The sequence below is a fragment of the Aquarana catesbeiana genome, linkage group LG12 (assembly GCF_042186555.1).
Source record: "Aquarana catesbeiana isolate 2022-GZ linkage group LG12, ASM4218655v1, whole genome shotgun sequence".
Classification (NCBI taxonomy): domain Eukaryota; kingdom Metazoa; phylum Chordata; class Amphibia; order Anura; family Ranidae; genus Aquarana; species Aquarana catesbeiana.
The window spans coordinates 207,179,620-207,194,533 of record NC_133335.1 but is presented as its reverse complement, the minus strand read 5'-3'; the positions used below and the strand labels follow the sequence as shown (position 1 = coordinate 207,194,533).

At 40.5% G+C, this 14,914-nt stretch overlaps 1 protein-coding gene across 1 annotated transcript in view; it reads right to left on the bottom strand.

Annotated features, from left to right (window-relative positions):
* SAMHD1 (SAM and HD domain containing deoxynucleoside triphosphate triphosphohydrolase 1) overlaps window positions 1-14,914 on the bottom strand; it is a gene marked incomplete in the record, with an annotated part of 95,958 nt that overhangs the window by 38,442 nt on the left and 42,602 nt on the right. Inside the window, 3 exon segments of the mRNA XM_073606558.1 lie at window positions 1,337-1,407; window positions 4,606-4,721; window positions 14,679-14,839. Coding sequence (XP_073462659.1) covers window positions 1,337-1,407; window positions 4,606-4,721; window positions 14,679-14,839 — 348 coding nt within the window.

Sequence of the window (14,914 nt, the reverse complement as noted above, 5' to 3'; positions counted from 1 at the left end):
ATCAGTGTCACTGGTTCCAACAAAGTGTCAGTGTCCGATTGTACACCATACTATGCTAGTATATATTATATATATATAAAATAATAATTCCAAAAAAATTATCCCATAGTTTGTAGACACTATAAACTTTTGCGCAAACCAATCAATATACATTTATGGGGATTTTTTTTTTTTTTTACCAAAAATATGTAACAATACATAATGGTCTAAATTTATGAAGAAATTTGATTTACACTTTTTTTTATTGGAGAGAGATCCATAAATAAATAAATAAAAATTGGAGGAGATCAAATACCACCAAAAGAAAGCTCTAGTTGTGTGAAAAAATGATATAAATTTTTTTTGTACAGCATTGCAGGACAGTACAATTGTCAGTTTAAGTAACTGTGCCAAAAAGCAAAAAATGGCCTGGTCATGAAGTGGGGTTAAATCTTCAGCGTGTGCTGACCCTGCTCTGTCATTTTACATGGCCTACAACTTTGTGGGTGTTGTTCCCAGTTGCTCCCACTTTGTTCTAATACCACTAACAGCTGGCCGTAGAATATTTAGTAGCAAGGAAATTTCACGGATGGACTTATTGCACAGGTGGCAACCTATCACGGTACCACGCTTGAATTCACGGAGCTCCTGAGAGCAACCCATTCACAAATGTTTGTAGAAGTAGTCTGCATGCCTAGGTGCTTGATTTTATACACCCAAATCCAATGCTGGGGGGGTCCCAATACTTTTATCAATATAGTGGATTTACCAGTGTAGTGGCTAACTAGCCTAAAGTGGACGTTCAGTCATTTTTTCATCTTTCCATCTATTAAATCTTCTGCCCTTGTTGTTTTAACTTTGGATAGTAAAACATTTTTTTTTTCTGCCAGTAAATACCTTATACAGCCCACTTCCTGTTTCTTGTCTGGTCATTCGCCTAGGCTTATTACATCATGCACAGCTCTCTCACTCATGATAGTTTGCCAGGAAGGGAGAGGGGATGAGTCATAAGATGGCCAATGAGAGCTGCAGGGCTGAAAAGCTGGGAGGTGTGCGTCTGTGTAAATCCAGGAAGTGAACAGGCAGCAGCCTCAGCTGGTTGCAGACAGACTCGATGGAGGGGGATTTCTGCAGCATATTTGGCAAGTACAGAATCACAGTATATATAAAAAAAATATGCAAAGTGGTTGGAGGGAAGCTTCAGAATGTTTTTATTACAAATTATGTGAGCAGACTGCAGTTCCTCTTTAACCACTTTTATCCAATTTGTCTTCTCTAACCATGTCAGAGGATTAATTGCAACCCATAGCAAAACTAAATAAAGTAAAGCTAAAAGTAGTAAATATATAAAACTTACTTTAAATTTTTTATTTTGACAAGCAAGAGGCATGAATCTTCCATCAAACATATGAGAAAATGGTCCATGACCTAAAAGAGAAAATCACAGTTGGGGGGGGGGGGGGGGGACGGACCAGTATATAAATTATTATTTACATTAGAAGGTATTCACAGAGCCACAATCATGTGTGCTCACATTGTAGGTACTGACGGCTGTCGCCTTTGCCCCCCTCTTATGTTGGCCCTTTCACTGGTGCATCAACCCTAACATCTGTCACACTCCTAAAGAACACCTATACCCCTTCTCTCTGCCAGACCAGCCCATTTCCCCCTCCGATTCTGCCCTGCACTACTACCTTTTCCCCAGACCCGTTTCTGTACATTCCTGTGTTCCACCAATTTCTCTCTCCCTGTTCACAGCTGTTCTGCCCCGCACTTCTGGCTCACTCCTACCTAGTTATGTACATCTGCTGTACATCTTCTTTCCACTCTGTCCTGCACTGCCATCCCACCTCAGTGGCTTTGCTCTGTTCATTCTGCCATTAACTTGCTCCCTTCTCTCTCTCTCTCTCATTTCACCCGCTTTGCTGTCTTGCCTCAGTCCCTTTGTGCTGCACACTTTCCTTGTCACCCGCTCTCTTCTTACAATTCTGCCCCGTGCTTCTGTCTTTTTAGCCCCTGTGTTCTTCAGCTACCATTGTCTCTCACGATGATCAGCTCCATTCCCATCAACAGCTCTATTCTTTTGCTCATACCTCAGTCTCACCTGACTCGCTCATCTCCTTCAATGGCACCTTTTCACCACAGTTTCACTCTCCCAGCTTTGTAGGCATTCACATGACAGTTTGAAACTGCAATAATCAGCAATATCCCCTGTCAACTTCTCGCCCTACAGCTGAACGTTCCTCCGTACTCTATTGGTGGCACTCCACACAACCCTTTATCCCGCCATCACCGCTTCTGCAAAACTCATTCCCCCCCAGTTCTGAGCCCTCGCCTAACCACTGTCAAATCTAGAGGTCGGCCGATTTTTGGCATTTAAATTAAAATCAGCCGATTGTGCTACAAATTAGGCCGATTAATTTATGCACTAGCCGGTTCACATAGGGGCGATCTGGCTTGCGGGGCGACCCCGCACAGCTCGACTTGCAAATTACTTCTGTAATAGAAGTCAATGAAGTCTCCCCCTCTGAGCGACTTGAGTCTCTATCTGGGCAGCCTGCCAAGTCTGAGAACATAAGCTGATAAAAGAAGCAAAGAGATACAAGGTTTCTACTCAAAGGAATGAACTCCGGTGTGTAGAAGATCTCAGTTTAACCATTTAAAAGACCAAATCTTTTCTGATATGTGTTTGTTACAAGTAAAAATCTGCTAGAAAATCACTTAGAACCCCCAAACATTATATATATTTTAGGAGAGACCCTAGAGAATAAAATGGCTTTGGTTGCAATATTTTATGTCACACGGTATTTGCGCAGCAGACTTTCAAATGCAATTTTTTTGAAAAAAACTAAAAAAAAACAAAAAAAACATACACTTTTATGAATTAGAAAAAAAAAAAAAAAAAAAAAAAAAAAAAACACAAACCCATGAAACCGTAAATTTAGCCCATTTTTTTTTTTCGTTCAAAAGTTTGATTACGTGTTTTTTGTGTATTTAATATTTAAGATACATAGTTTTTTCAATCTAATGTATACATACAAGTGCACTGATTGGAGGCTTGTTGTGTTTAATAAATGTTTAAACACTTAAGGACCAGCCTCGTTTTGAGATTTAGGTGTATACAGTTTAAAACAGCTTTTTTTTTGCTAGAAAATTACTTAGAAACCCCAAACATTATATATTATTTTCCTACTACCCTAGAGAATAAAATAGCGGTCATTGCAATACTTTATTTCACACTGTATTTGCGCAGCGGTCTTACAAGCGCACTTTTTTTTGGGAAAAAAAAAAAAAATTTAAAAATATAAAGACAACAGTAAAGTTAGCCTAATTTTTTTTTATATTGTGAAAGATAATGTAACGCCGAGTAAATTGATACCCAACATGTCACGCTTCAAAATTGCGCCCGCTCGTGGAATGGCGTCAAACTTTTACCCTCAAAAATCTCCATAGGCAACGTTTAAAAAATTCTAGGTTGCAGGTTTTGAGTTACAGAGGAGGTCAATGGCTAGAATTATTGCTCTCACTCGAACGATTGCGGCAATACCTTATGTGTGGTTTGACCACCGTTTTCATATGCGGGCTCTACTTACGTATGCGTTCGCTTCTGCGCACGAGCTCGTCCGGACGGGGCGTTTAAAAAAAAAATTTTTTTCTATTTTACTTGATTTTATTTATTTTTACACTGTTTAAAAAATAAATAAATAATTCGGTCACTTTTATTCCTATTACAAGGAATGTAAACATCCCTTGTAATAGAAAAAAGCATGACAGGTCCTCTTAAATATGAGATCTGTGGTCAAAAAGTCCTCAGATCTCATATTTGGACCTAAATGCAATTAAAAAAAAAAAAAATTTTGTCATTTGAAAAAAATGACAACAGAAAAATGTGCCTTTTGACGTTGCTTCCACCCTGCTATGGTATGGAGACGGGTGGGGGCCATCTTCCCCTCACTCATCTCCATACCCAGCAAGGGGACAAACACGATCGCCTCTGCCGACAGCTCCGGTAAGCGGCGGAGGGCACCGGATCGCGGCGGGGGGGGGGGCCTCTCTCGCCATCGATAAAAGTGATCTTGCGGCACCGGCCGGACACGGGGATAGTGGGGTTATGGCAGCTAGCTGCTGCCATAACAACGCTATCCGTCCCCAAAGTAGAGACGTACATTGGCGTGAAGCGGTCGGAAAGTGGTTAAGAAATTTTCTGTATCAATTACTTAAACTGTTAGATTTTATGAGATAAAAGGGAAAAAAATAAATAATCGGCGTCATATCGGCCGCCCCGATTTCTAAATATCGGAATCAGCCAGAGAAAAACCCATATCGGTTGACCTTTAGTCACATCTATGCAGCATTCCATATCGTGTGCGACCACTTCATTTCAATAAATTGCAAATCTGTTCTTACACCCTACTTTTTGAAAACTGCTGCACTAGCAAAAATGCGGTAGTGTTATTAAACTCTAAGCTTCATTGGAGCAAGTAGTGATTCTTTGTGGCATGTAAAGTGGAAATAAATAAAAAGGAGGAAGAGAAAAAAAAAAAAAAAAAAAACAAAAACAAAAAAACAAAAAAAAAACCCACAACACATACATACACACACACACTTACACACACACACACTTACCCAAATCATGGCACAGTCCTGCAATCTGGACACACAGGAGATCTCTCTGGTTTATCTGTAGTTCCGGTTGGCGCTCATGTAACACCTTTACAAGGCATCCTGCAAGGTGACCCACACTGTGCAAACAAAGACAGCCGAGATGTTACCATGTTGGTGCTTTATGTGAGAGAATACCAGTTGGCAAAATGCATAACATGAATCTGTATTGGCAAGGCAACATTCTAGGCAAATTGAATGGATTGTTTAGGTATGACCTTATATTACATACAGTAGATGCCAACACACAGGCTCTGGACTGGATTCTGCACTGTGGCTCCTTCAGATCCCCGACACTGCCTCTCTCCATCTGGGACTGCTCAACAGGCATGGACTCAGTCCCTGGGCAGGGCAGGAGAGCCTGTAGCAGGACTGCGAACTCCCCTAATCTGTGATTGTTATGCCACCTATGGTCTTCTCTTTGAGTTGGTCTTGCTATTTTTACTATTAAATTTTATTCTAACATATTACACTACCAACCCTTTTGGGATGCTTCTTTTTGCATTAGCCTTTCTCATGAATCTGCCCTCACTCACTCAAGCAACCTGGCTGCACTGGGTTTTACTTCCAATTAGGGTTGTCCCGATACCACTTTAAAACCGAGTACAAGTACCGATACACGGAGGAAGAAAGGAGGGGGACAGCAGCAGAACGGAGGGGGCATGGAGGGGGACTGGAGGAGGATGCGGTGACAGTCCGCGGTGATTGTGTGTGGGGGAGTTACAAGCACCGATCACCGCTGTATAGATTTCACTAAAGCAGCTGAAGGGGGGTGGGGGGGGGGGGGGGTGGAGAAGCTTGTAACTCCCCCACTCACTGATCACTGCTGACTGTCCAGGTATCGGGAGCATTTGCCCGAGTACAAATGCTTGGTATCGGTGCCGATACCGATACTAGTATCGGTATCAGGACAACCCTACTTCCAATGATTTTTATTAAAAAGATTCTGACCCCTCTCATGCCGCCCCATTGTAAAAGCCCAAGTGGGCAGTGCTGCCGAAGCGCAGCAACACGGGCGCTTTTAACCCTTTCCTCCGCCGCTAGCAGGGGTTAAAAGTGCCCTTCTAGCGGCACCACCCCAGTGCGAAAGGGGTCTCAAGGATACAAAGCAAAGCCAATGTGTCCTGGAGAGTCATAGATTACAGCCTACTTGCAGATGGCAGTCTAACAAGGATACAAAATGCCACAGAATAAGTATATAAAACATAAAAGAGCTAGTCATCACGAAAAAGAAAAAAAAAAAAATTTGCTAAGAAAGTCTATTTATGAGCTAGTGACAAGGTAAGTCTATTTATGAATTACTGACAAGAAGCATAACAAATAGACCAAATCAACCTGCCCTGTTCTCCAGGCAACCAAAATACACAAAACAGATACAGGACCAAGTACAGGAACCACCAAGAAAAAAAGGCTTAATGTACACGAGACGTTTTTACAACCTCTCCTGAACGATTTAACTTGACAGATAAAAACCCACATTTAGCCACATTTAGAAAAAAAGGCTCCCATTGAACAATCCGACCGTGTACAGGGCATTAGAGTGAGGGAAAAAAAAAAAAAAAAAAGGATTATACCAGTGAACTCTTCAGGACATTATCCACGAGACTTTTTGCCATACCCAAGTTACAGGAAAGTCCTCTTCCAACAGCTGGCAATAGTCAGTTTGGTTGCAAGGTGAATGAAGAATGCCAGGCAGAATGAGTGGTCCTAGGAACGTGAGCAACGGGCTCATTCAGTAAGGCAATCTCCGGGGACTGTGGAATAAGGACTTCAGTCACCCATCTCAGACAGGCAAACACCTTATTTGAAAAGCCCCATATTTTAGGGGGCATTCCCACTAGATGTGAATCATGAAGCCCAGCATATGACAACCCTGGAGTGCTGAGGTCCCTAGTTACACTTTTGCTAGCAAAGTGCTTGCCATATACCACTGCGTCATTACCTGAACAATGGCCTCAATCAGCAAACCATTTAGGATAGCCTTAGAAGCCTTCAGATAGCAAGAATGCCACTTATCCATTAGTTCTTTCCAAGTCGGCCTCCCAGGAAGACATGTAAGGAAGCATAACTCATATCTAACAATAGGTCATACATCATGAGATTTTCCCTCACCGACCCATATCTTGAGAGCACCACTGGTCATACGGCATGACCCTATATCTGATCTTTGGGTTTACAGGCAAGGAGTGCAAAAAGTAAGAAATTTGAAAGTACCTAAAGGGTGGCATCTTACATTAGGTTTTTGGTTAGAATGAGATGCTAGGCATGCTTCTTTTGAATCTGGGCTGACCTACTAACTGCACACATACAGGTGCATCTCATAAAATTAGAATATCATCAACAAGTTAAATTTATTTCAGTAATTAAATTTCAACAGGGAAACTCATATTTTATATTTCAAGCATTTCTTTTTTATAATGTTGATGATTATGGCTTACAACTAGTGAAAGCCCAAAATTCTGTATCTTAGAAAAAAGTAGAATATATTACATAAAGATCAATAAAAAAAAAAATTTTTAAAATGGATTTTTAAATACAGAAATGTTGGCTTACTGAGAAGTATGTCCATGTACAGTATAGTATGCATGCAATACTTCGTCAGGGCTCCTTTTGCATGAATTACTGCATCAATGGAGGTGATCAGCCTGTGGTACTGCTGAGGTGCCAATGGAAGCTCAGGTTGGTTAGATAGCGGCCTTCAGCTCGTCTGCATTTGGTTTTGGTGTCTCATCTTCCTCTTGACAATACCCCAGATACTTTATGGGGTTTAGGTCAAGTGAGTTTGCTGGCCAATTAAACAGCGATACCATCATCACTGACTGTGGAAAATTTGCATTTCATTTGGTAATCAAGGTCCCAGCGTCTGGAGGAAGATTGGAGAGGCACAGAATCCAAGTTGCATGAGGTCCAGTGTGACGTTTCCACAGTCAGTGATGATGTTGGTCCACTGTGTTTTATCAAGTCCAGAGTCCGCGCAGCCCTCTACCAGGAAAGTCTAGAGCACTTCATGCTTCTCTCTGCGCTGACCAGCTTTCTGAAGATGCCGACCAAGTATTGATTACATACTATACTGTACATGGATATACTTTACAGCAAGCTAACATTTCTGTATTAAAAAAAAATATATATAAAAAAAAATAAATAAATAAATAATAATATTGGTCTCATGTAATATTCTGATTTTCTGAGATACAGAATTTTGGGTTTTCACTAGCTGTAAGCCATAATCATCTAAATTAAAAAAGAAAGAAATGCTTGAAATATATCACAGTGTGTGTAACACATCTATATAAAAAATATACGAGTTTTACTTTTTGAATTGAATTATTGAAATAAATTAACTTTTTGATAAGCTAATTTTATGAGATGCACCTGTATATACAGTGCCTTGAAAAATTATTCATACCCCTTGTCATTTTCTACATTTTGTCATGTTACAATCAAAAACCAAATTATTTTAGTGGTATTTTATGTGATAGACCAACACAAAGTGGCACATAATTGTGAAGTGGAAGGAAAATGATAAATAGTTTTCAAATTGTTTTATAAATAAGATCTGAAAAGTGTGGTGTGCATTTGTATTCAGCCCCCTTTAATCTGATACCGCTAAAATCTAGTGGAACCAATTGCCTTCGGAAGTCACCTGATTAGTAAATAGAGTCTACCTGTTTGTAATTTAACCTCAGTATAAATACAGCCCTCAGAGGTTTGTTAAAGAACCTTAGGTTGGCCATACATGTTCAATTATGTTATACAATTTTCCTTTAGATTTACCTTAAAGTAGAACTAAAAAAGGCAAAACTTTTTTTTTTTTTTTGTTTTGGATAGAGTGGAGAGGGATTAGAACACCTGTCAGTTTTTATTGCAGTCTGTACACCCGTTAAGGAGATTCACCCTCTCCATTTGTCCTGTTTGCCATTATAATTGAAAGTAAAATAAAATCCCAAATGTTGGGTTGTCCCCAAAAAAGTAATAGGAAGAGAAATCCTTCAATGGGGACACTAGTTCTGGTGACCTGGGGGTCCCCACGAATTTCCATTAATTTGCAGGGATTTCCTTTCACTTCCTGTTTGGCTAAGGGACATGAAGTGAAGGCAAATCTCTTGAATGGGACACAGATGGCAAAAAATAAATAAAAAAAATCTATAATATGACAGGGATTATAACCCTCCCCCGCTCTATCCAAAATTAAAAAGAACACACCTGTCCACAGGACAACTATTAGTCGTGCACTCCACAAATCTGGCCTTTATGGGAGAGTGGCAAGAAGAAAGCCATTGTTGAAAGAAAGCCATAAGAAGTCCCGTTTGCAGTTTTGCGAGAACCCATGTGGGGGACACAGCCAACGTGGAAGAAGGTGCTCTGGTTAGAGGAGACCAAAAATTGAACCTTTTGGCCTAAAAGCAAAAACGCTATGTGTGACAGAAAACGAAACACTGCACATCACCCTGAACACACCATCCCCACCGTGAAACATGGTGGTGGCAGTATCATGTTGTGGGGATGCTTTCCTTTAGCAGGGGACAGGGAAAGCTGGTCAGAGTTGGGAAGATGGATGGGGCCAAATACAGGGCAGTCTGAGAAGAAAATCTGTTCTTTTGAGTCTGCAAAAGACTTAAAAGTGGTTGTAAACCTCTCCATGTCACTTGTACCTATAGGTAAGCCTATAATAAGGCTTGCCTCTAGGTGTTGTAAATATCTCCTAAATGTGCACTGTTTAGGAGGAGAGACTTGCTGTACACTGCGCTGATGAGGTCATCTGCGCATGCGCTGCGAAGAAACAGCCCTCTGTGCCGTTTCTTCACTAGCAAGTGCAGCGACTGATGGCTCCCGCGCGGGAGTGACGTCACGCGACTCCAGTCACGGAGCCGGAGTCCATGGCCCCGGAAGGAAGAGGGGTGAAGATGGATGCAGCCACCAGCTGGGATAGCGCGGGCTTCATTTTCAGGTAAGTGTCTCATAATGGGCTAGTATACGATGGATACCAGCCTATTATGCTTTTACTTTGCAGGGAGAAGAAAAAAAAAATAAAAGAGGAAGTAAAACTCATCAGGGTTTACTTCCTCTAACACTGGGTGCAAAGGTTCACCTTCCAGCAGGACAACAACCCTAAACATACAGTCAGAGCTAGGGCTGAAACAACTAATCGATTAATCGACAACTAATCGATTATGAAATGAATCGATTACTATTTTCATAATCGATTAATCGGCCAGTAACATAATGGGGTTAAAAAAACTAAAATGAGCCCTTTATAGTACAAAAAGAGCAAATCGTTACTGTAAATATTACTTTCATAGTTCTACAGTAAAAAAAATTAACCCCTTACAGTAGTGATTATCTGCTTTTTTTTTTGTACTATTAAAGGGCTAATTTTAGTTTTTTTAACCCCATTATGTTACTAAACGTAAAAGCAAACTGCATAGGTGTGTACCGAGCCTTATGCTGGCCACACGGATCAATTTTCAGACAAGAATATTCAGACGAAAAATCTTTGTACATTCACTGAATGAAAGAATGCTTTTTGAAATTTTCAGTTGTTTTTAACATTCTGTATTTAACCCCTTCCCGCCGACCGTACGCAGATATGCGTACTCGGCTTTCCGGGGTTATACCGGGATGATGCCCGCAGCTGCAGGCATCATCCCGGTACCGTTGTTTCCAGCGGACGATCGGCTACCCGAGTATAACAACCGATGCGGCTAAAAGCCGCTCGGTTGTTATACCGGAGGAGCGGGAGGGGACATCCCCCCCCTCCCGCCGCTGTTACCGGGCCTCCCGTGCGATCGGGAGGCCCGGTGTCCAATCGGGTATCTTCGGCAGCTGGGGGCGGCTTCGTTCCAGCCTTCTCGTCGTCATTTCCCGTTTATTCGGCTGCCAATGGCGCAGAATTAAAAAAAGTACACAGTATTCAGAATCGCCGTTTTCGGCGATCTGAATACTTTGAAGTGTAAAGGAGGGATGGGGGGTCTTTTAGACCCCCCATCCCTCCATAAAGAGTACCTGTCACCACCTATTACTGTCACAAGGGATGTTTACATTCCTTGTGACAGCAATAAAAGTAAAAAAAAAAAATTTTTTTTTTAAAACACAATTTATAAAATAAAAAAATTAATAAATAAATAATAATAAAAAAAAAAATAAATAAAAAATTTTTTAACCACTTCGCATCCAGGCCATTTCTGACACTTCGCTCCTACATGTCAAAAATCATCATTTCTTTGCTATAAAATTAGATAGAACCCCCAAACATTATATATGTTTTTTTAGCAGAGACCCTAGAGAATACAATGGCAGTCATTGCAACTTTTTATCTTGCACGGTATTTGCGCAGCAATTTTTCAAACGCGTTTTTTTTTTAAAAAAAAAAACAGTTTCATGCTTTAAAAAATAACAAAACAGCAAAGTTAGCCAAATTTTTTTGCATTGTGTGAAAGATGAAGTTACGCCGAGTAAATAGATACCTAACATGTCACGCTTCAAAATTGCACACGCTCGTGGAATGGCACCAAACTTTGGTACTTAAAAATCCCCATAGGCGACGCTTTAACATTTTTTACTGGTTACATGTTTTGAGTTACAGAGGAGGTCTAGGGCCAAAATTATTGCTCTCGCTCTAACGTTCGCGGCGATACCTCACATGTGTGGTTTGAACACCGTTTTCATATGTGGGCGGGACTTACGTATGTGTTCGCTTCTGCGTGCGAGCTCACGGGGACAGGGGCGCTTTAAAAATTTTTTTTTTTTATTGTTAATTTTACTTAAAAATTTTTATTTTTACACTTTAAAAAAAATTTTTTTTTTTTTGATCACTTTTATTCCTATTACAAGGAATGTAAACATCCCTTGTAATAGGAATATGACACGATCAGTCCTCTTTACAGTGAGATATAGGGTCAATAAGACCCCACATCTCACCTCTAGGCTAGGAAGCCTAAAATCAAAAAAAAAAAAATACAACGATCACAGCTTCACAGCCGAAGCGGCGCCGTTTTTTTGAATGCAGAGGCCGGGCGTGACGTCATAACATCGCGCCCGGCCTCCGAACGATCATAGAGACTCCGGCGACCATCTGGTCCGCCGGAAATCTCTATGGTGAACATCCGGCGCCGGCGGATCCGCTATCCGACTCACCGATCGCTGAGGTGAGTCGGTAGTAGCACCGGAGGGCGGCGGGGGACGTCCCCTCCCGCCGCCCATAAGAACGATCAAGCGGCGGAACAGCCGCTATGATCGTTCTTATGGTGTACGGAATCGCCGGCTGAAAATGCCGGTATCTGAATGATGTCTGTAGCCTCAGACATCAGTCAGATATAAGCCCCGAAAGTCGAGGATGTCATATGACGTCCTCCGGATGTCAAGCGGTTAAAGTGCCCCTGTCCCCGCGAGCTCCCGCAGCGAAGAAAACGTATACGGAAGTCGCGCACGCATATGTAAACGGTGTTCAAATCACACATGTGAGGTATCGCCGCGATCGTCAGAGCAAGAGCAATAATTCTAGCCCTAGACCTCCTCTGTAACTCTAACCTGGTAACCGTAAAAAATTTTAAAGCGTCGCCTATGGAAATTCATAAGTACCGTAGTTTGTCGCCATTCCACGAGTGCGTGCAATTATAAAGGGTGACATGTTTGGTATATATTTACTCGGCGTAACATCATCTTTCACATTATACAAAAAAATTGGGGTAACTTTACTGTTTGGATTTTTTAAAATTCATGAAGATGTCCCTTTTCCAAAAATTTGCGCTTAAAACACCGCTGCACAAATACCGTGTGATAAAAAATATTGCAACAATCGCCATTTTATTCTCTAGATTCTCTGCTAAAAAAATATATATAATGTTTGGGTACTCTAATTAATTTTCTAGCAAAAAATACGGATTTTAACTTGTAAACACCAAATTTCAAAAATAGGCTTAGTCATGAAAGGGTTAAAATGAATGTAATTTCTGAACGAAAACCACATCCACTGTCTGAAAATTCCTTTTGACCAAGAAGTTTTCTATTTCTAAATTTTCCCGTCACTGTGGTTGAAAACTAACGTCGATTTGACCCCACTAAGATTAGAAAATCGAATGAACGTTCTTAAAATGACATTTTTTTTTTTTTTTTAAGGAAGACTTTGTTTAATAAACAAATTTGATCTCCAAGTCAGATTCACCCTCTAATAGTATATACAGTACATCTCTCCTCTAATAGTATATACAGTATATCTCTCCTCTAATAGTATATACAGTACATCTCTCCTCTAATAGTATATACAGTATATCTCTCCTCTAATAGTATATACAGTACATCTCTCCTCTAATAGTATATACAGTATATCTCTTCTGTCTGTTATTCTCAGAGTGGATTAAATATTTTGCTCCCTAATCATATGGTTATTTATATGTACCACTCCATAGTGATATTTGAGAATAAATTGCCTTTTTTTAAAACTTTACATTAACTAAATTATACACCACACTTTTTTTTAAGGTTATTAACCGATTAATCGACACAATAATCGGCCAACTAATCGATTATGAAAATAATCGTTAGTTGCAGCCCTAGTCAGAGCTACAATGGAATGTTTTAGATCAAAGCATATTCAGGTGTTAGAATGGCCCAGTCAAAGTCCAGACTTAAAGCCAATGGAGAATCTGTGGCAAAACTTGAAAATTGCTGTTCACAGATTTTCTCCATCCAATCTGACAGAGCTTGAGCTGTTTTGCAAAGAAGAATGGGCAAAATGTCACTCTAGATGTTCAAAGCTGGTAGAGACATCCCCAAAAAGACTTGCAGCTGTAATTGCAGTGAAAGGTGGTTCCACAAAGTTCTGACTCAGAGGGGCTGAATACAAAATGTACCGTTTCACATTTATTTGTAAAAAAAAATTTGAAAAGCATTTAATCATTTTCGTGTGTGAACACTATTCTAGGGTCTCCCATGTCCACCAACATACAGACCAGGTGCTGTCCCAGTTCATCAGATTCAAATGAGCAAAAAAAAAAAAAAAAAAAAAAAACAATTCTGGTTGGCCTCACATCTAGTAAAATCACCTTTATTTTAGCAAGTCAATAAAAACCATGTCCAAAAACACAAATGGAGGGGCACAGCATCACCATCCAAGCTGTTTTTGGACATGTTTTTATGGACTTGCTGAAATAAAAAAGGTGATTTTACCGGATGTGCGGCCAACCAGAATTATTTTTTGCTCATTTATCATTTTCCTTCCACTTCACAATTATGTGCCACTTTGTGTTGGTCTATCACATAAAATACATTTACATTTTTCGTTGCAACATGGCAAAATGTGGACTATATCAAGGGGTATGCATACCTTTTCAAGGCACTGTATGTTTGTACTGGTTTAATAGAGTGTGTGTGTGTTCTTTTTTCTATTACCTTCTAAGAAGTCATCATATGCTGTTTATTGTGGTTTTTATCCACACCTCCATATTTTCCTTTCTGTAGTGAGGTTGAGCACAGTATGGAAATGTATAACAGTTTTGGTAAATGTAAATGAGATTGACTAGACGTTGTAAAACTATAACCCTCTGCACACCAACAACAGGAAGGGCTAAGGGAGGACACATACTTGTCAGACTGAACACAGTGGTCACAGCAGAAAATGGATGGTAATTTTTTTATTTTTTTTATTCGGATTCTGTAACCTGCTCCATGAACGACTAATGCCTAGTACACGTACGGGCCGAATGTCGAATGGCCCTTTGGCCAGCTTCTGTCAGACGAGCATGCTGGAAAATCAGCAGCCGACTGGCTCCCGATCAGCGCTTTAAGCCAATTGCTGACCTGAGTATTCTGGGGGGGTGTAGATTGCTGTACTAACATCGGACTGTTAGTACAATGGCTTTCAATTCTTTTTTTCATTCAACACACAGAGTTCAATGAAAAAAAAACAAACAACAAAAACTAGTAGCATGCACCAGGCTTAAAGCATTGAGCAGATAAGACTGCACTTCCTGCATCTAAAAGAAAGCAACCCCCCCCCACCCCCCCAAGTCTGGCTGGAGTGTCAACTTTAGGCGACATACCCAATAGAGTGCTCAAATCTGTTGTGGGAGGCTCCTGCGAACACATAATAGCAGCCACCAAGCTGTTTGATATACCGCAAACGCTGGAACTGTGGAGTGTCAATAATCCGGACCAGCAGGGGGTGCATCTCAATATGACCATGGATTGGATCATTGAATACCTAAAACAAGAAAAGTAATGCATCAAATGCAAATCAACAATAATACATTAATCAATAGGCATAGCTTTCCACAAC